General features: G+C 46.0%; 1 protein-coding gene and 2 long non-coding RNA genes across 3 annotated transcripts in view; 2 read left to right on the top strand and 1 right to left on the bottom strand.

Annotated features, from left to right (window-relative positions):
- Positions 1-21,961, top strand: part of LOC144309507 (uncharacterized) — an 89,624-nt gene that overhangs the window by 31,088 nt on the left and 36,575 nt on the right. The gene's annotated exons all lie outside the window — the stretch shown is intronic.
- LOC144309504 (uncharacterized) lies at positions 3,588-10,484 on the top strand. Its single transcript, XR_013375468.1, has 5 exons — positions 3,588-4,095; positions 4,509-4,575; positions 6,862-6,915; positions 9,126-9,214; positions 10,375-10,484. It is a non-coding gene; the product is annotated as an uncharacterized LOC144309504 (long non-coding RNA).
- The window catches only part of LOC144309499 (nebulin-like), a 25,822-nt gene continuing 17,496 nt past the window's right edge, over positions 13,636-21,961 (bottom strand). Inside the window, exons 7-8 of the mRNA XM_077890588.1 lie at positions 21,532-21,643; positions 13,636-13,721 (exon numbers count right to left, since the gene is read on the bottom strand). Of these exons, the coding sequence (XP_077746714.1) occupies positions 21,638-21,643 (6 nt within the window). The 3' untranslated portion in view covers positions 13,636-13,721; positions 21,532-21,637. The remainder of the gene's footprint in view (positions 13,722-21,531; positions 21,644-21,961) is intronic.

Below are 21,961 nucleotides of genomic sequence, written 5' to 3'. Positions count from 1 at the left end.
CCTTGGAGTGAATGAGAAGGGACCTGGCCATCGGGGAGGTGGAGTGAACATCTGTAGGCGAGTCATGGATGGTTGGATGGTCCTCAAAGAGAGTCCTGGGATGGAGTCTCGAGGCCGTGCATAGGCAGGGGACTGTCTAAGAGGAGACAGGAGCCTGTCCCCTGCCCTGACAGGGTCTAGAGAGGATGAAGAGAGCTGGGAGTAGAGAGAAGGTGTGAAGGAGGGAAGAAGGAAGGAGCAGGGAGGCACTCCCTCCAGCCAGGGTAGCTACATTTACCCTTGGACAGGCTTTATTCCAGGTCCCTAGACCATACCTTAGATCAAATGCAGAACAGTCAGCATCATGAGTTTAATTCCTGTCCATGATCCATCACACAACAGTGTGGCCACTCTGGAAAGTTCCCTCATTTCCCTATCTATCAAAGCCTACATTGTAAACCATGAGTTATCCCCCTGCTTCCCCTCCTGATGGTGCTACTATGGGCATTCCAGCAGCGGGTTGTCACGTGGCCTCCATGAGCTCTAGAGCGTCATTTCCATATGAAGGCTAAAGAGGGAACTTCCATCCTTCCATGCTGTGGAGCCATCTGAGTCCCCTGTCTAGATCCACCCAAGACCAGACCTCTAACTCATTCTGTAGCCATTTGAGTGCTGCATACCTACAAAGCAATTGTGAAGCATCCAACCTTCACTGTGCCCAGGGCTCTACTTGCAGTCAATCCCATTTCGCCTCCTAACAGCACTCCAGTGAGTAGGTGGTATGGACACTTCCACATCTCAGAACAGGGAACCGAGGCACATTGGGCTTTCTGGAACTCTGTCAGGTACGTGCACCTTCTAAGTAGGATGAGAACCCAGGACATAAGGCCTGCTCATGGTGCTTTGCTGCGTTGCTTTTTTGTTTTTTTAAACTTTTATTTATTTATGATAGTCACACACACACACAGAGAGGCAGAGACACAGGCAGAGGGAGAAGCCGGCTCCATGCACCGGAAGCCGGACGTGGGATTCGATCCTGGATCCCCAGGATCGCACCCTGGGCCAAAGGCAGGCGCTAAACCGCTGCGCCACCCAGGGATCCCTGCTGCGTTGCTTTAATGTCTCTGATAAATCGGGGTATTTGCCCACAAAACCTGTCTATGGGGGTGGTTCAGTGCACACCTCAATGCAAAGTCTTCCTAAGTCCAAGTTGGAGGCATGACACTCCATGGGGCAACAGTTGTGTAGGGGGAATAGAAGGCTGAAACAAGAGTCAATTTGGACTAATTCCCCATGGACTTCTGCCCACAAGATGCCAACACTGCTTTCTATTGCTATGCATTTCCCAGGAACCTGTGGGGAGGATGAGACAGAAGCTGCCCAGTCCACTTCGAGAAAGAAGAGATTTAAGAAAGTGCGCTTCTCTCTGCACAACTGGGTATACCCGATCAGTGACACAGAAGAAGGTATTGTGAGAATTTACTCATTAAGTGGATTTAAGAATAATTCTTTCACTAGTGACATACAAATAGCAGAACAGTACAAAATGCAGTGACACATTTTTCCATGACTTCAAATGTACAAATTTAACTGTTTCAAGTCGATCACCTTACTATAACCATGGAAGTCAACATGCATTTCCAAGTGTAATCTGGGCACCCATGTTCGCGACAGCAGTCTTCCTAAGAGCTAGAGATAGGCACAACCCCCCAATCCAGCATGGGATGAAAGGACACCTAAAATGTGATATGCACACAGGACAGAATGTAACTCAGCCATAAAAAATCCCCAAATGGCTCAATATGCTACAAAACGGATAGATCTTGAATAACCAATATGCTGTTTGAAAGAAGGCATAGGGAGAAAGAAGTAAATTACTTGACCCCACTTAAGGGATCAAATTACAGTAGGCAAACCCATAGACCCAGAAAATCGACACTCGGATGGCTGGAGGCAGGAGGTGAGGGGAGGAGGAACATTCATCTCTTTATGGGGACAGAGATTCCTTAGGATGGAAAGGTTTGGATGTAGATCAGATGGCAGTGCTAAGTACACAGCACCATGACTGTAAACAGGGCTGCGGAGCATTACTTACTTATTAATAATAGCATCAACAACGTCTATTTCATCACACAAAAATAACCATCCAAAGGAATAGAGGACACGTACGTAGCAGTATGTGTGAAGGCATGGAAGCTGAACTGGTCCTCTGACAGGTGAAGAAGTGGGAAGGTGGCTGGCCTTTACAGTGGGAAGGATGACTCAGGGGACACAGTCATGAAATGCAGAATGCATCGAATGTTTTGCATTTTGAGACTGACAATTGCTCACTATATAGATCCATTAAGCTTGAAAGCAAAGTCCAGATTCCTTTTCCTTCTTGCTCATCTGCTCTTCATTTCTTTGTCCATCGAGGAAGTTAGCCCAACAGCAGGTCGGGTCTTGCTTGCTCACTGTTCACACCTGAGCACCGTGTCCCCGTGTTCACCTCAAGCAAAACTCCCTAGGCCATTCCTGGGCAGCAAAACCTATTTCCTGACAGATACCCTGTGTCCTTAGATCCCACGGAGGGACCAGCCGAGGACCTTCCCACGGACGAGGCAGAGGAACGTGCCTCATCTCTCCCTGAGGTAAGCTTGCCTCTCTTTCTCTGAGAAGGAAGGTTGCTTCATTGGTTTCTACTTCAAGGAACACAGGACCAAATTTGGATAATACACCTGAGGGATGAGACAAGCAATCTCCTTTGTGGGGAGAATGGTGAATGAAAGACTATTGCCAATGACAGCAGACACAAAAAGGGGGGTATAACAGGGCAGCCTGCCTTACAAATTCTGTGGCATACAGCACCCTCAACAGCAGAAAGTACTTCCCTCTCAAAAAGAATTTTGGATCAGTTGATCAGATTGGATTTCAGAGATCTGTTATTGAAAGCTCAAGCATCTTTAACAGGGTCCTCTTTCACCGGAGCGGGGGAACACTGACCCAACCTTTGTGCTCCACCCAGTCTCCTTCAGTTCTCACCAAACAAAAGAGCTCTGCAAACAGGGTACATGATGGTGTGATCCTCACTGTTTTTCTCTTTTCTCCAATCGCAGGTGGATGCTGAGACTATCCAAAACTGTATGTATTTTAAAGTAACATTTTTGGCAGTGAAATCTCGTGTCAATAGAAGTGTGGCCTCTGATCCCGGATTCCTCCTGGGAATGAGGGTCCGGGTGTGGTGAGAGAAAACTGTCCACTAAAGCTGTGAGACCATGTTGTACAGGGCCTGGAGGAACTATGGCATGTAGGAGGTGATGGTTTGTGTGCATGTGTGTCAAAGGGCGTCTGTGTCCACACTAGCGAGTATGTGTGTGTCTGTGTATCTATGTGGTATGTGAACGTGAGTGTGTGATTTCCCAGGAGGTATTCCCACACTTGCAGCACAATCGAGGGGTCAGCTTTCCAAAGTCATCTCATCACTGTGACACCCCTTACATGCTCATCCCTCCCTCACCACAGCTATATCTGGAGGATGCTTCCATTTACTTTCCTGAGAAGGAGATGGGGCAGAGATGAATGACCCAAACCCTTGACCCCCCCCACGTTGACAGCCAAGGTGGGGGAACCCAGGGGTTGGTCCGAATGTGGCTCTGGGCTATTGATGCTCACTAATCACTCAGTCATGGTGTCATTAGCTCTCAAAGTAGGCAGCAAAGGAGATCCAGCAACTGGGTCCTTCTCTCAAAACACCGATTCTACCAAAGCCCCCTACACGGCCCAACATTACCCAGAGGCCTCCATGGTCATGTAAACAAGGGCAGCTATAGGTGTACATATCAATGATTTGGGCCTGTCACTGGTGTTGAGTGCATATAGGAAAGGCCACATATTCCTGGAGAGCCCACAGATCCTGGACAGGGTGAGGCCCCATAGAGGGGAGCGCAGTCCGTACTTCCTAGCCACCCACATGCACACACTTGACTCCTGTCCTCATCCTTCCAAACTCCCTGACAAGTTCCCAGGCAGCCCCTCCAGCATCCTCACGCTGGCTCTGTGTCCTCCTAGCTCCAGTTGAGTCCCTGACTCAGGAAATTCCCAACTCAGAGGCGGAAGAAGAAACCTCAGCTCTCTCAGGTAAAGTCATTTTCTGCATAGGAAATGCAATTGATGCTTTCTTTCCATTTCCAAGGAATTAATTTCCTTGGCACTGCCAGTTAGTCCCGAGTTTCAATCACCCCCTGATACCAAATTTAGAGGGGCTTTTAGAACCATCACCATTGGTTACACAACAAATGGCATCAAGCATTTTCTAGGAGTTGCTTTTCCTTCATGTCACATAGCTTGTTTGCTGAACAAAATGGAGCTATGAGATCTGACATTCAAATTTGGAGCCTTTCCTGCAGGTCACATTTACTACTTTTTTGTGATCTTTGACTCGAGGACTGTACTCCAAGTCACTTGCTAATGTCACCAAGAGAACAAAAGTCATGTGCAGATGTGCACAGAGGGATGTGATCCTCATAGTGTTTCCCTTTCACTAACTGCAGGAGGAGGGAGACCAAGATGGTTTCTTTATCAGACACTTCTCGAGGAGGAATGTGACTGATGCACAAGGTGGGTCTTTCCCCTCTGCTTTGGCCTGGAGAGCCTCCCTGATCCTGGGTTCCTACTGCGATGGAGGGTGGGGTGGTGGGAAAAAATGACTGTCCAGTAAAAAAAAAGGTTGACTATGTTCTACAGACTCTGGAAGCAAGCAGGTCATTTAGGTATTGTGGCTTGTGTGTATGACGGCTGGGGGTTGGTCCTATGTGAGTGGATGGGACGTGACTGTGCCGGTCAGTGCGTTGAGTGTGTGTGTTCCTTCACGAGACATTTCCCAATTATGCAAATCAACCCTAGTGTCCAGTGATCAAAAGTAAACCTCACCCCCACCGGGCACACTGCTTAGGATGCCACATTCCTCCCTCACCACAGCTGCACCTGGAGGTTTGCTTAGTATTCCCTTTCCTCAGAGGGGGATGAGTCAGTAACAAAGGGCACAACATCAGTCCTAGCTGGGGATGTGTCTCATGCAGGGTCCAAGCAGAGAAGATTCAGGAAGATATTTCAGAGTATTTCCTAAGAGCTTCGTTATCCTTAAAAATAATGCTTTCAACTTATAAGCCCACACTGAAGTGTGAGGGGCAAATAGGAGCTCAAAGTAAAGCTTTGTCATTAACTTGGTGCCCAACACCAAGTTGTTGCAAATCGCCTACATGGCCTGGGCCAGGGCCAGGTAAAAGTACGCCAGTGCTCATGACAGGTGCCCCCACACCCAGTCACACACTTGCCACTGGCTGGGTGGCTCCTGAGTGAAGGGATCCCCAGTGACCTGAAGGACACCGGCATTTTGCAGAGAAAAGGACTGGAAAGAAATAGGATGTAGGCCTTGTTAAAATGCAGGGATGTCGGTTGGTTGAAAGCTTATATACTTAATTTTCCTTATGATGAATGATTAATGAACAATTATAAAACTCAGCGGAGGTTTCCTTGGATTGAATGAGCCTGCAGCAAAGTGTCTTTGAATCAATTCCCATCTTATGGATGAGCTGAGATGCAGGTAGGAACGGTGCCTGTTGAACCGGAGCAAAGCAACGGTCTTGAAGAGGTCCGCAACGCAGTGGAGCTTTGCTGAACTTCAAAGCGGCGCCGGGCTCACAGGACTCTGTCCGTAACAGGCCCTGTGCGTTTGGGGTGTACCCTCTTTCAGACAGACTATTTCATAAGGATTCGATTCCCTGTAGGAAGGAGTCAGAGGCAGTGTTTCTACGCACTTTCCTGCTCGTTTCCTCGGACCTCCTTCCTCCAGCAAAGATCGCCTGGCATCAGCTCGGTCCATCTTGATGACCTCCCTGCCTAATAACATACAAAGCCTCAAATTATCTACATCCTCAGGAGCATTGCTGTGGGGTTCACTTTCGGGATGCCTTTTCATTCTGTTCCCTGTTGAAGAGGGTATCCTTTACCCATCCTGTGGTCTCCTCAAGGATTAACAAGGCATGAACGAGTGAATTTATTCTGGAACTCTCTATTCTGCTGCAGTGTGTCCCTACTTTTATGCCAGCACCGTGCTGCTTGCCTAGTACAGCTGTCTCAGGTACTTTGAAATCTGCAATAACCAAGCCACCACCTTCTTCTTGTTTCTCAACAACGTTTTGGCTATTTGTGTTCCTTTGTGGTCACATTTGCATTTTAGCAGGTTTTCCATTTTTTTTAACGTGACATTGTGACTGAAGGCTGTGACATCGCCTCTGGGGGCCATTTATCCTAGAAACGAGGTGTTCACCTCAGCCTTTTAGTGTTCAGTGGGCTCACATAGTGCCTGGCACCTGTGTGTGTGACCAGGACAACCTACACGTGGATGTTGCTAACGGGCCAGCAGTTAAAGCAGGAGGAATGAGCAGGGGTTATGTCTTGCTCGTTGTTGGACGCTAGTGCTCTGCAGTCCAAGGGGAGTCTGTCTATACTCCATCTGTCACAATCATTACCTCGATAACTACATGAAAACGATTACAGAAAATAAACCCTCCAATGCTCACTCACCCTAGCCACATGTCAGGGGTCTCCATAACTGGTGGAATTTCACATGCCACATTTGGAGGGGAACAGTGTAAAGGGCGAGTAGAATGGACATGATGAAGTGGATTCCACAGCTGCTTGGTCTCACTGCAAAATTCGAAACTGTGATCTCTGCCCCGTTGAAGGTCTCTGACTCCCCTAAGCACAGTGCACATCTGAGAACACACCAGAAAGGTCAGGCAGGTAGATGCCGCATGACCCGCAGAGAACTCAACTAGAGTAGGATGAATGGGTGAGCCCCTCCCTCCAATAACAGGATTGCTCATGCTTGTGTTCCTACAGATTTGTGTCTGGAGAGCATAGACGGCTCCAGCAGTGGGGAGGAAGACTCGGCAGGTAGGGAACAGGGCTCAGGTAGGGAACAGTGGCAGAGGGCTCCTGGGAACCTGGGGTTGCATCTCCTACTCTGGAGAATGCAGAGGGTGGGCAAGAAATCAAAAATGAAAGGGAAATACTGGCTAGCAATCTGATTCGTTCATCTCCTATTTTACTGACGTCATAGGACCAGAAATTGTGTCCAGGGGCCTTCGGTGTGTGCCGCATTTCTAATCCCCCTCCCTGGGTTTGCTGTCTTATGATCTATCCCATACAATGTGCACTTCCCACCCTTCTCTGCTGCCAAACGTCAAAGCTTGGTTTTGTTGCCCAGCACCACTCAGCAGTCGTGTGGCAGAGATTGGGTATCGTTCTTGTCATTGCCCTATGATGGACATGACCTGGGTGCCAGAGCAACCCTCTCCCAAATCTGAGAACCAGGAAACTAAGTTGTCATGTGAGCTCAGAGGTGGATGAGAAGGAAACTCTGTCCCGTGTAAGATACATGACGTGTAATGGACCTTCATGCTCCTGACCCATTTCCCATACCTTAAAGTCGACTCCCAGAGTTGGAGATGTTAAGGGGCATCTCCCCTATGGTCACTACATACATGCCTGGGTTGCTTAGGTCATGCCAGCTTCACCACACAAACCAGTCTGTCATAAACATGCTTCCATGAGTGAGAGGCCACATACTGAAGACCTGGAGATGCTCCTTGGCCACAAGGCACCTACCGGCCTGTGTGAAGGTGTGGCTGGGCCCGCTTCTCTCTCTCTCTCTCTCTCTCTCTCACACACACACACACACACACACACACACACACACACACAGTCTTTCCCAAGCATCCCTCGGACCTGTCACCGAGAACGGCCGAGGCTGAGGACAGAACATATGCTAGCAGGGCTACAGGGTCACTGTTCTTCTCACCATCCAATTCTCCAGCCTCACAGCATAGGCCTTGTCCCCCTACACCCTCCTGATGCCCACCCCGTCACCTGTCCTCAGACCTGCACCAGGGCCCTACCACCCTACCCTCCCTGTAAGGTTCAGCGCCAGGCCTGGCTGGCACCATGTGTTCAGTGGGCTACCCTATTGGATATTTTCCAGCACTTCACTTGAAAATTCAGGGGGAATTTTGAAAATTGACTACCCTCTCATTTCCACTTCTGCTCTATAACACTTCTGGGAACAGATGAGGTTGCTTAAGGCGGGCTCGTGTGCCAAGAAAGACCATCTTGTCCCAAGAGCAAACACTGGATATGTGGACACGTGTGGCACCGTCTCATTCAAGTTCCCCAGCCATCCCAGACCAAGATAGTTTCTCCTCACACAGAGGGTTCAGGGGATTGACTGAGTGGGTGCCAGTATATCTCCTGCCAGTCCTTGGCTACCAATATTTAAGAACAATATGATTGTTGGAGGATGGAAAGGGGAAGGAAATGGAGAGTTGTTAGGAAAGGAGGAAGGGGAGTAGGGAGAGAGAAAGGTCATGTCCTGGTCACACTGTCACAGGGACAGTACCTCCCAGAGGAGGGACAGGATGACACACACATCATTCCTAGGCATGGAGAGAACCTACGGGTGGGACACGCAGCTGGGAGACGAGAGACCCACTTCCACCCTGTAGACATGAAGGGACTAAGTGCAGGGAGGCCCCAGGGCTGAGGATCCATCATCTTGAGGTCAGAGTCCCTCATCCCAAGGGGAGCAAGCCATGGGTTCTCACCCCTGCTAAGTTTCCATTTCCTTTCCCATGGCCATGCCAACCTCATTGCTGCCCTGCGCACTGGAAGACAACTCCACGGATACCGGGGATTCACGTGAAAGGAGCAACACTGTGCCTGTAATTAATTCTTCTCCTCCACTCTCTCTTTCACCTCCTCGCTCTGCTGCTCATAAGCACTTGTTCCTAGCTCTTCCCCAGCTCCCACCTTGATGATGCCCACCCTGAAGACCATTGTCTGCTGCAGGCATTGGGTCTTGGCACCTGCTCCGTCTATGGAATGATGCTACAGCCCTCTTTACCCCTCTTTCAGCATCACACTGACCCTTCACCACTGAGTCTGGGGATCAGACCTGAACAGCCCAGCAGGGAGTGGGGCTGGGGTCAGCAGGATGGAGTCCACCCTGTAGGAGAAGCCTAGGGAAGGGTACCTGCTGGGTGACCCCACTCAGTGTCCCCACTCCCTGATTGGTTATGTGGTCATGCCCGATTCTGCCTCCCTTTCAGCTCTCAAGAAGCATCCCTTCCACGGACATCAGGGAAGCAGCGAGGGAAGAAATATTTAAGTTGGAAGAAAAGGAGGAACTAGGAACAAGGTGAGTTTGGCAGAAATAGAGGAAGCAACACAGGCACATGTTCTCTATCACCTCCCTGACCTACTTGTTGGCACCTCAGGAAAACCACCCAAAAAGCCTGGGTGCTGCCCTTCTGGGCTGAGCAATAAGAGGAGACAAGAGGAAGGCCATGATCCCTACAGGCGCTGAAGGATGACCTGAGTACATCTTACAGGGAATGGGACTCAACCCATAGAGGCCCTGAGGGGGCTGAGCCATGACCAGCAGAAGCTGCTGAACCTGGAGGGACAGGACTCAAGAATGTCTGTGCACTGCACCCCTGTAGCAGAGGGCCCCCAGAGTTGTGCACCCCCTTGTTGTGCAGGACCCAGCCCTGCCCTTCCTACTGCTAATGGCAGCAGACAGGTTGCCCCAGAACATCATTAGTTGGGGTGGTGGCCTGATCCCACACTTCAGGTGTCTGAGGAATGAGTGAACATCACACAGAGCCCCAGGGCCATGCGAGCAGCACAACTCAACTCGACTAGGGGTGCATCCCTGGGGCACAGAGCAGACCCGGGCATCAAGCAGGGACATGTGGATTGCCACTCAATTGGGAGCTGCCCATCTCCCGGGGTCTCCTGAGCCTCAGCGAAGCCTTGGAGGATGTTGGGGGGTCACCTCATGCACCATTTCACCATGTGAGTGTGAGGCTCTATCGATTGTTCTCAATCTGCAGGCGGCCATCGGGGTGAAGGACCCGCCGTCCACTCCCAATTTCACCCATGTCCATCCCTCAGTGTGAGCACCGTGCAAAGTCACTTCCTGTGCGAGACCAGAGCACATCATCCCTGCCAGGCTGCCTGCAATGCTCATGGGCACAAAGTCTCCTCCACGAAATGGGCAGGTTGAGGGCTCCCCAAGACAGTGGGAAAGGCACAGCTAAGCAGGAGGAGGACCCGGCAGTCACAGTGGGCCACAGTCAGGGAAGGGGCCCCCGGGACACTGGGGATATAGCCTTCATTTAGCCCCGGGGGCCTGGAGGCTTCACTTTGCTCATGCCACACATGCGTCTTGCAGGCAACCTCCACCCCCAAATCCTCAGAAGGCAGGTCCAACAAGAAACCCTAGACTCCTAGGTAGAGCTGCCCCAAACAGCACAGCACTCCATCTCCTACAACTGCCCCTGATGTTTCCCGCAGCAGCACAGCAGGACAGTCTGACCTCATCCCAGAAGCTCCAGATTCGCCTGAGGTCCTCAGAGACGGCGAGCCACGAGATGCCTCGGCCTAGGTATGCAGCTTCGGTGGGGATTCAGAGGCTGGAAAGGCGTGAACTGGATGCACCTGGACAGAAGGAGAAGAAACACGCCTGGAGGATCTGTTCCCCTGGACGTGACATGGCAGGCCTCCACAACAAAAGACCTTTGTGCTTCTCACAAGCAGAATGGATCCCAGAGGACATGACAAAGGGACCCTCGGAGATGGACACCACACCCAGAGCGGGGGGTCCTCATCACTGCTGATGATGGACACTCTGAAAAGGAAGCAATGATACAGGCTGTCAGGCATGCATTTTTGGGGTGAGACTGGCCACCTGGAACTGCGTTCAGCAAGCAGCCCTCCTGGCTTTCCGCCTGTCTGCTGGAGGGGCTGTTCCTCCTCCAGCTCTCCGGTCCTCCCCTGGGGGGACCTGTCCTCGCAGTGAGCGGCGGCCTGGCTCCCATGGTCGAGGGCCAACCTGTTTGCAGGGTGGCCACTAAACGCCTCCCGTCTGGGACACATGTCTGCCTGCCTTGATTCCAGAGGCTGTCCCAGGATCCTTCTCATAACCATCACTTACCTATCCCGATACAAGCTGGTATTTTGGCAACTAGTAAAAAAGATCACTGGCTAACTCATCGGTTGGGGAAAGAGCGTGCAATACAGTGGAAGCTGCTGGACAACAAGTCTTGTCTGACCCCACACCCCCGTTGGAAAGTCCCGAGTCTCTGACAGTTTGGGTAACTCCTCACCCTTACTTTCCTTATTTTCTTTGACAATGTCACAGCAGGGAAAATACTATCATTTTCAATGTTTATTAATGTATTCCTCACACAATTTTAATGATTATTAATAGAACTATGAGTTAATACACTTGATTAATGTGATTGTTTCTGCTTTTATTTGTAAGGCCTTTTAAATAATAAGAATATCCCAAATTGCAAAAAAAAAAAAAAGGCGGCAGGTGGGGGTGACTGGGTGGCGGTCAGTGAGGTGGGCACTTGGGATGAGCACTGCGTGTTATTCTGTATGTTGGCAAATTGGACACCAATAAAAAATAAATTTATTATGAAAAAAATAAAAAAAATAAAACCCTTAAAATAAATAGATAGATAAAACTCAAGCAAGCAAACGAAAAGCTGATTGGGAGGAGAAAAAAAGTAAACAATCTTGTGGAGCCAAAGACTTATTAATGTACATGGAAAGAGGACAAAGATTTAGTTTCTAACTCCAAGTATCAAAATACCTTCTCCATGAGGCAGTCCTGAAATTTTATTTTATAATCTTGATCTTTGTGGTATTTCAAGAGATGACATCTCTTAACTTTAAGAATGTCACAGAAGATTAATCCCATTTACACAAGATGAGTACTTCTCTGAGCAGTCGGTTTTCAACCTCAAGTCTTTTGGGTAGCTGAACCAACCCATAATTAAAGCGGTCTTTTCTCTGACATCGTAACTTTAGTTTTCACATGAATAATCCCATAAAGTTGCTTAGCTCCACTTGGGGGGACAGACACCGTAGAAAAGCCAAACTCAATGCCAGATACCATCCTTGTTACATTGGACTATTTTGAAGGTTAGAGTTATCAGTACTGGTAGGAGAGAGGACTAGGAGTAGGGTCGGGCTGTCCATTGGGGTGTAAGGAGCCCTGGGGCCAATTTCACTTAGTGACCACCCCAGAGAGGGGTGATGTAGAGAAGGCTCGTTCAAATTATCCTTGAAGTGATAAAGATTGGGGATGTCACAAGAAGACTAAAATTATCCTAGGGGATGGACTTTGAGGGTAGTATACAACTCTCTCAGCTTCTATTTGAAGCAAAATGGTCTGCCCCTGGCCCCCAACAATAGAGAACCAGTGCCTTGGTGTGTTGGTACAGTGCAGCTTTGAGCAGCACACATGCGCATTATACATTTAGGGAAGAGCATGCTAACTACCTTGGATGTTTCGGGAGATGCCAGCACTATGTGCTCAGCCCACTGGATCTCATGCCACTAGACACCAGGGGTGGGATCTACATGTCTCACAGGGTCAGGGGACAAGGTGCTAGTCCAACTAGCAGACTCCTTTCAGCTCCAAATGAAAATTATGGAACTGAGATACTGTTTCAATTCTGCTGTTTCAATTCACATTTCTCTTTAGAGATCACTCTAATGACTTTAAGATGCCTTGAAAGCCTAGAGCAGTATATTCTTAAATTGAGGGGTTATGAGAGGTTGATTGGTCTTTTGTCCGAGTTTAAGTCCCAGTGTGCAGCCAGTCCTCTAGGGATTCCAGTTCTGGCAATGGGTGTAGTGCATCTGTAGGTGGGCTCTGAAAAATATGCTGCTAAGAACAGACTGTCTACCCTGAACTGATTCATTTCATATGTTTTTAAAGATACTATTTGTTTGAGACAGAGAACAAGAGAGAGAGAGAGAGAGACCTTGAGCACAGAGGGGGAGAGAGAAGTAGACTTCCCACTGAGCAGGAAGCCTGACTCAGGGCTTGATGACCCATGATATTATGACCGGAGCCACCCAGGCTCCTCTAGTTTCAGATCTTTACCAACAGGTAATCTCATTATCATTAAAAGCCAGCTGCGTCCTTGATCATGTGGTATGGGAGATGAAAGCCCGTCCCCTCCTAATTCTAACCAATGTGTCATTCTCACGATTTAGGTGGTCAAGAGAAGAAAGGGAACGAACTTTTTCTGAGTGTCCACTAAGAGCCCATCTCTGTGCCAGGAATGTTATATATGATACCTTGTTCCACCTAATTTAATTATCGTGATTTTTAACCATAGTCCACATATAAGAAAACAGAGGCTCAGAGATATTAAGTAAATCATATAGAGTCATAGTGGGCAGGTGACAACAACAGGATTTGAAACCATGTTTGGCTGACTCCAAGACCATGACTTTATGGATAAATAGCAATGACTTCTCAGGAGTCCCTAGCAAATGCTACCAAGGAATTATAAGAAGGGGTCCTAGCTTTGCTAACTGAGAGGACCAATGAGAAAAACAACAGGCTTTTAGCATCTCTTAGCATCATTCTTGGCTCCCGTGCCCGACTGATACTGTTGGTGCCTTTTGTTGTTTCAGTGGTGTTGTTTCCACGATCCATTTGAGCCACCCGGGCACCCCAGGATATTTTTCTTTAACCCAGTGTACCTCGGTGCCAAATTCCCAACTTACCTCACTGACCATATATCCTTTACGTCTTTAGCGTGTTTCAGGGCTTTGGTCTGTTTCCCAGCATGATGGTGGGGTCTCTCTTTGGTGGCAAGTTCAACATAAAGATACTAAATGATCAGAGAATAGGGATCAGATGTTATAGAGACAAAACATTTGTTATTTAGTATTCAGTCATTTTCATTCACTTCTAACCCTTAAATGGGAGTGTCTACTTGTTTTCGTCCTGATGTTTTCACGTATGATATGCATTTCTTTTCATTTGTTTCCCTCTGTTTCACATTCGGAAACACATACACACACATCCGAGTCACCTAATACCCTTACTGTTGAGTGTGGCCTGATCTAAATCCATGTGATAAAGAATGCCGATGGAAGAATGAGAGGATTCTAACAAAGCTCTCAACACATTCTCCCCCCATTTTGTCTGAATGCATAAAAGTGGTCACGAACAATAGATGGGTCCTACAGAAGGAATCAAGCAGTTCGGTCCACAGACCGTTCATCCACCCAATGACGAAAGTTGTACACGATTTAGAAAGACAGACGTGGTATTGCTTGCTTAGGTAAAACACAGCCACAGTTATGATGGCCCCAAAGAGAACTGCTTGAAGTTAAGGGCCACGAGGCTGCATCAAGGACAACCCAGTGTGACAATCTGTTGCTGGGCTGCAGTGGGCAAGTATACATAACCACCCACTGTGACGCCAGCGCTGCAGGTTTGTGAGGCTCTGCTTATGAATCTCGCCTGACTCTGAAGCTTCTGCCCTCGCTTGGCTCTTCAAAGATCAGGAGTATCAGGAACTGAGGTGAAGACTGACTTCTGCTTTTTGCCTGCAGCCCTGTACAATACCTGGACATAAAATAGTCATTATCATTATTTCTGCTTTATTTGCATGTTATGGTCTCTGCTGAGAGATGCCTTTACTGCTTACTTCATAGAGAAATCGGGGATTGTCCTACTGTCCTACTGCAACAATCTTGGTTGCTGCTCAAAAAACCAATAATATATTTACCTCCTTAGCCCTCCCTTTCTTTTATCCTTTTTTTTCTTTTCTTTTCTCCTTTGTGTCAAACGAAGACACATTCTGTAGCTTGCCCATGATTCAAGCCTCCTACTGTGTTCTTGGGTCCTGCTCTCCCCTGTCCCATTCTAGGAGCCTCTGCCAGCAATTATCCGCTTCCCCTCTATATCTTCTCTATATCTTCGACCTTCCTGTTTCTTCAGTCCTTCATCTGCAAACAAAGTTTGCTCCCTTCCTTCACTAAGCCTTTTCCAATCTCTACCAATGATTTTGTTTCTTTCTACCTTTCACAGCCAAGCCGACTACGTATTTCTTCTTTTTCTCCTTAATTAATTTCTCAAGGTAACAGTATGGCTTCCGTGCAACCACACCAAGGTAGTCACTGTCCTTAGGACCGCCAAAAACTTCACAACGACCAAATGCAAGAAAGGTTCTCTGTAGCAACTGAAACTGCTCAGCTGTTTCATTCCTGAAAATGTTCTTCCCTGCTCCCCATCCTGGTGCTCTCTCCTAAGTGGCCTTCCTAGGAACTCCTCCATCTATGGTTCTGCCCTTCCCCAAGGTTGCCACTAGCTGGAGTCAGGGTTGGCTTCTTTTACCGGATACGTTCCCCTTGGGTAATCTCGTCTGTTCCTGTGACTTCAATGATTAATGTGAGATGGAGGATTTCCAAATGGATATATCCAGTGTTTCTCCTAAGTCAGGCCCAAATTTTCTTTTCTTTTCTTTTTTTTTTATTGGTGTTCAATTTACTAACATACAGAATAACCCCCAGTGCCCGTCACCCATTCACTCCCACCCCCCGCCCTCCTCCCCTTCTACCACCCCTAGTTCGTTTCCCAGAGTTAGCAGTCTTTACGTTCTGTCTCCCTTTCTGATATTTCCCACACATTTCTTCTCCCTTCCCTTATATTCCCTTTCACTATTATTTATATTCCCCAAATGAATGAGAACATATAATGTTTGTCCTTCTCCAACTAACTTACTTCACTCAGCATAATACCCTCCAGTTCCATCCACGTTGAAGCAAATGGTGGGTATTTGTCATTTCTAATAGCTGAGTAATATTCCATTGTATACATAAACCACATCTTCTTTATCCATTCATCTTTCGTTGGACACCGAGGCTCCTTCCACAGTTTGGCTATCGTAGGCCCAAATTTTCAAAAATGTTCTGAACTTAACCATGTTCAATGCAGAATTTTTTATATTATCTCCATCTCCAGCCCAATTTGCTTCCTTATCTATTTTCTCTACCTTGCTAAAAGACTCCTTGATCTCCCCGTCATGCAGACCAGACACTTGGGGGAGTCATCCTAGACTTTTCCCTCATTCCCACAACAAATGATCACGAGTTCGGGGCTCCTAACTTTGTGACAGCCTTTAAGTCTGACCCACCTTCTCCTTTTTCACAGATACAGCCCTAGTTCGGCCTCTTATATCATTTCTTCTCAACACATCTTCAAAAGCCTCCCAAAACACCTCCTCCGTTGGACCACTCATTCATCTTTCACAAGTCTGAGAAGGAGATTTTCTTAAGGCTCTGATCTAATCATATCTTAATGCTCAGAAAGAATTCTTTTTTAATTAATTAATTAATTAATTAATTAATTTATGATAGTCACACACACACACACACACAGAGAGAGGCAGAGACATAGGCAGAGGGAGAAGCAGGCTCCATGCACCAGGAGCCCGACGTGGGATTCGATCCCGGGTCTCCAGGATCGCGCCCTGGGCCAAAGGCAGGCGCCAAACCACTGTGCCACCCAGGGATCCCGCTCAGAAAGAATTCTAATTCCACATATGAGAAAGGTCATATGATATTCGTCTTTTTCTGTCTGCATAGTTCACATTGCTTATGGCCTTGAGGTCCATTCAAGTTGTCACAAAGGGCAAACTTTCATTCATTCTGATATTTGTAGCTGCCTCCTACAGGACACCTCTTAGTCACTTGGCTCTGAAGGTCAAGGAAGCTTGTGCTCTTGATCCCATGAAACTCTTATAACAAAGAACACCCAGAAAGGAGCTCATAGCCCTGTCTGGGGTCTGATTTTTAAAACTGTAACCAGGAGACACCCCTCTAAGATCTAGGTCTGGTGGCTGGTATGGCTTACTCTTGTGGGTCCCCTAGGACTGTAACCAATGGAGAAAGAGTTCTTCAATAGCAACCACCCCCCAGGGCATAGCTAGAGAAAACAGAGTCAGGAGCTCAGTCTTCCTGTAAAGGAGGCGTGTTAGCTAATCGTTGTGACTGCAGCTTGAGGGGCAGGCTTCTAATTAAAAATGCATCTTGGGGCGGACTATAATCCTTTTCAGAGAATTTAGAGGACATATTCTATCATCGTCTTTAACCCTCTGGTGTGCTTCACAGTGCCAATATATCCTGGAAGGAAGATTTCTACACACCTGGTCCCTGGTTTATGCAGCTGCCACAGGGGATACCCCTTGATTGCCTGTCACTGGTAGCCTGGGGGGCTTGTATTCCTGAGTTCCACAGGACTATGGTAATTGGAAGGACAGTTTTTAGCAGGCTACCACCCCAAAGGCACTGCACAGACAGCATACTCGGGCAAATTCCCAGTCTTTCTGAGCAGGAGGCCTCTTTTCTTGTCCTAGATCTTTGGCCTGAGGGGTAGGTCTTAGGTCTGACACACATCTAGTGGTCAATAGAGCTGCTAAAAAGGAACGCAGGTTGTTGAATGACCTACAGTATTCATTCATGAATGAATGAATGAACATAGTAAGAATGTCACAAGAAGATGGAAAATATAGGAAACTATGGAATAGAAGACACAGAGCTGAATAATACAAAACTGAGCTGAAAAATACACTAGAGGGTTTCAACAGAAAATTATAGATAGGGCAGAAGATCAATTAACTTGAAGATAAGACAGGGAGCTCACCTAATCAGAACAGCAAAGGAGAAGGAATGAAAAAAAAAGTGAAGATAGCCTTATAAACTTGTGGATAGCATAAAATGGACTAACATTTGCATCATAGGGCTTCCCAAAGTAAAAAGAGAGAAAGGGACAGAAATCTTATTTGAAAAAATAATGGCTGAAATACTAAATTCCCTAACCAGGAGAAAAAAAACAGACATCCAGATCTAGGAAGCACAGAGGGTTTCAAATTAGGGGATCCCAAAGAAATAAACACCAAGACACATAATAATTAAAATGTTAAATTTAAAGACAAGAAGAAACCATTAAAAGTACCAAGAAAAAAATAATTCGTTACATACAATAGAACACACCCCTCTCCCTGCGGCTCCCCCCCCCCCCCGCCATAAGAGTATCAGGTATTTTTCAGCAGAAACTTTGCAGACCAGAGGGAGTAACACAATACATTCGAACGGCTGAAAGAGAAAACCTTCTGACCGACACTAGTCTACTTGGCAAAGTTATCATTCAGAAGTGAAGGAGAGAGACTTTTCTAAACAAGCAAAAGCTAAAGGACTTTCTCACCATTAATACAGCCTTACAAAGGATGTTAAAGAAAAAAAAAGCAGAAACAACCCAAGAGATGCTAAAGAGATTTCTTTCAATTGAAAAGAAAGGGTGCTAATTAGTGTTTAGAACACATATGAAGAATAGTTCTCACTGGAAAGGTGCATATGTGGTAAAAGACAAATAATAAAAATAACTGATTACAATTAAGTAAGGGATACACAAAAGAAAAACATGTAAAATGTGACATCAGGAACATAAAACATGGGGGGAAATAATGTTGAGCTTTACAATGGGATCAAACTTAAGTTGTTATCAACTTAAATAGACTGTTATAGAAGTTGCTTCACGATAGCCATAAAGGAAAAACCTATAGGAAATATGCAAAAGATGAAAAGAAAGAAATACAAGCATACCACTAAAATAAATCAAAGCACAAAGGAAGAGAGCAAGAGAGGAAGAAAGGAAGAGATCAAGACTATACGAACAGCCAGAAAACAATTAATAAAATAGCACTAAGCCTATAATACATAATCAATAACTAGTCAAAATGTAAATAGACTCAATTCCCCAATCAAAAGACAGAGTGGCGAAATGGATTAAAGAACAAAATCTACCAGGGCACCTGGGTAGCAAAGTCAGTTAAGCATCTGATTTTTGGTTTAAGCTCAGGTCATGATCTCAGGGATGTGGGATTGAACCCCAAGTCAGGTTACATGCTTGGCACAGAAACTGCTTGAGATTCTCCCTCTCCCTCTGCCCCTCCTGCTCACGCTTGTTTGCTCTTTCTCTAAAATAGGTGAATAAATCTTTAAAAAATAAAATAAAAATTAAGACCTATCTGTATGCTGCTTACAAGAGACTCACTTTATATGTAAGGACACAGAGAGACTAGAAGTGAAGAGGTAGGAAAAGATATTTTGTGCAAATGAAAACCAAAAGAAACGTGGAGGAGTAGCTATACTTATATGGACAAGACAGACTTTAATAAGAGACAAAGATGGGCATCATATAGTGATAAAGGAGCCAATTCAACAAAACATATAACATTTGTAAATATGCACCCAACATAGGAGCACCTAGATATATAAAGCAAATACTAACAGACCTAAGCAGAGAAACAGCAATACAATAATAGCTGGAGACTCTAATTTCGCACTTATGTCAATGCATAGATTATCCAGACAGAAAATCGATATGGAAACACTGGCCATACAGTAGACCAGATACTTAAAAATATTCCATCTAAAAGCATCAGAATACACATTCTTTTCAAGTGTAGGATACTGAACAACAACGGGACAAAGAAGAAATCAAAAGAGAAATAAAAAAAAAATCTTGAGACAAATGAAAATGTAACATACAAAAACTTACGGAATGCAGTTCTAAGGCGAAAGTTTATAACAATGCCTACCTCTAAAAACAAGGACATTTTCAAAAAGCAGCCCAACTTTACACCTAAAGGAACTTGAGAAAGAAGAATAAATAAGCCCAAAGTTAGAGAAAGGAAGGAAATAAAGATCAGGGAAGAAGTAAAATACAAACTAAAAATACAATGGAAAAGATCGATGAAAGAGCTGGTTCTTTGAAAAGATAAACAAACTCGACAAACCTAGACCTAGACTCACCAACTAAAAGAGAAAAACTCAGAATGAAAGAGGAGATGGAATACTGGATACCACAAAAATACAAAGTATCAAAGAGATTCCTATAAACAATGATGTGCTACACAAACCGGACAACTTGAAAGAAATAGATAAATTCCTAGAGGCATACAACACCCCAACACTGAATAATGGTGAAATAGAAAATCTAAACAGACCAATGATGAGGAAGAAGATGGAATCAATCATCAAAAACCTCCTAACAAACAGAAGTCCAAGATCAGAAGGCTTCATTGCTAAATTCTACCAAACATTCAAAGAATGAATACCAATCCTCTCAAAGTCTTTTAAAAAATAGAGGAGGTGGCTCAGTATTTTATCATGCTCACATCATTGTTCCAGTGAGGCAAGTGTGGGAGAAAAGGAATGACTAAAGGATAGCCAGTCTTATTCCTCAATGTGGATGCACAAGACACACAAAATCCTAACAGGAATTGGGAAAAGGAGAAATGGAAGATTTAAATAATTCTGAATCCAAATAGCCAAGAAAAATAAAGGTATTTCAGAGATCCCAATAACCATCTCAAGTTACCATACAATGTTTTACGACGTGGTAGCTGGAGGACAGGCGTGCTACTTAAAGCAGTGCTTTCCAACACTGGCTGCATATTAGAATCATTATTAGAATCATGGAGCAGCTAAAAGCACGCAGATGCCTACATGCAGAGAATCAGAAAGTCTGCTGTGAGGCTGGGGAGTCAGAGCCCACTCAAGGGGAGTTTAGAAATACTTCCCAGGTGGTTCTAATATATGGCCAGTGCAGAGAAGCACTTTGCTGAGATACAAGAACCTAGGCATTCCTGGCTAAGTGCTGGTGCCAGGGGAAGGGACGCAGGTAAGCTTTCAGCAAAGCAAATGGGCTCAATTTAGCATTTATGAAAGCTAAAGAACTTATCACCCTCTGCCGCTAGCTCACTAGGAGTGTAGGAAGCTGCACACCCCCACCCCCTCACTGCAGGCAACCTTTGGTGTGCCAGGACATCTTTAAGTCTAAGAGCATAAGTGATTCCTAATAGGCAGCCACTAAAACTATTGAAAATGGGGAGTCAGTCAAGTGGCCTGACTGCCAATGTGTGGCTTCGCTCAGTGAAGTCTGATGAAGCTACACGACAAAGATGAGTTGAATGAGAATAGCCAACTCATCTGTAATAGGAAAAGCATTTACATTTGTGGAACGCCCTTACCTTTAGAAAGCACATTTAATCACTGGCCAACATGGACATCTATTACAGCCAAGGCACTATGGGACACACATCTAAATAAGACGGGGTCCAACCCTCAAGGAACGAGGAATGGAGGGGAGAGCACAAGATCTATACCCAACTAGCTGTGATAGACTGGAAGCCCCGAGGCCAACTGACAATGAAACAAAATAGTTCAGAATTTGGTGTGTGGGCTGCAGAGCAGGGAGCCATGAAAGACTTTTCAAATGGCACCACCAAGGTTAGGGTTTCTGATGACAGGGATTAAAGAGCAAGTTTTGAAATAAATTAAATAAATTTGGTTTGGAGACCACAACAATAGTGTAACATAGGCCTTTCCAATTTATAAAATTAACTCTCTGCAGCTCCAGTCACAGGTAGTCAAGTACCAACATCCTTATCTTACCAAAAGGGGACAAAATAAGGAAACTGAGGCAAAACAAGGTCAACTGACTTGCTTAGTTAGACACGGTAGGCACTCCATAATTACATCAGAGGGGAGACTTTTTTTTTTTCTAAGCGCAGTTGCCTGTTTGACAGAGGAATAAGTCAGTTGCAGTGACAGGTTCAGCATCCTTACCTCGCTCAGCTGTGTCTTCAGTTCCTGTACTTTTCTGTATTCTGGAGTGTCAAGCACCACTTGGTATCTGTCTCACATCTTCCTCGCCTTATCAGTGTACAGGTAGTTAGACCTAAAGAAAAAAAAGAAAACAGAAGCACAAGTTAATCAGTCATTGAAAGAATTATATTGAGGCTGGTGACGTGGTAATGGAAGCTGTGCCAGGGTAGCTATGTGTCATGAAGATGTGCACTCGCCCAGAACTTGCGCACGTGCCGGCAGCAGACCATGTCAGGAATGTCACACAGGAAGCAGCCCAGTCCCGAGGATCTGCAAGTCCTCCTTATATTAAATCTGTGTGGCAGAAACAGAAATAAAGCTGGCCAGGATTAAATGCAAACCAGGAACCAATAAGAGTAGTGAGACCTTCATGTTGATACAGGTTTCATTT

Source organism: Canis aureus, unplaced genomic scaffold (assembly GCF_053574225.1).
Source record: "Canis aureus isolate CA01 unplaced genomic scaffold, VMU_Caureus_v.1.0 NW_027326446.1_RagTag, whole genome shotgun sequence".
NCBI classification, from domain to species: domain Eukaryota; kingdom Metazoa; phylum Chordata; class Mammalia; order Carnivora; family Canidae; genus Canis; species Canis aureus.
Note: the sequence above shows the minus strand (reverse complement) of the source record. Positions and strands in the feature narration are given on the sequence as shown.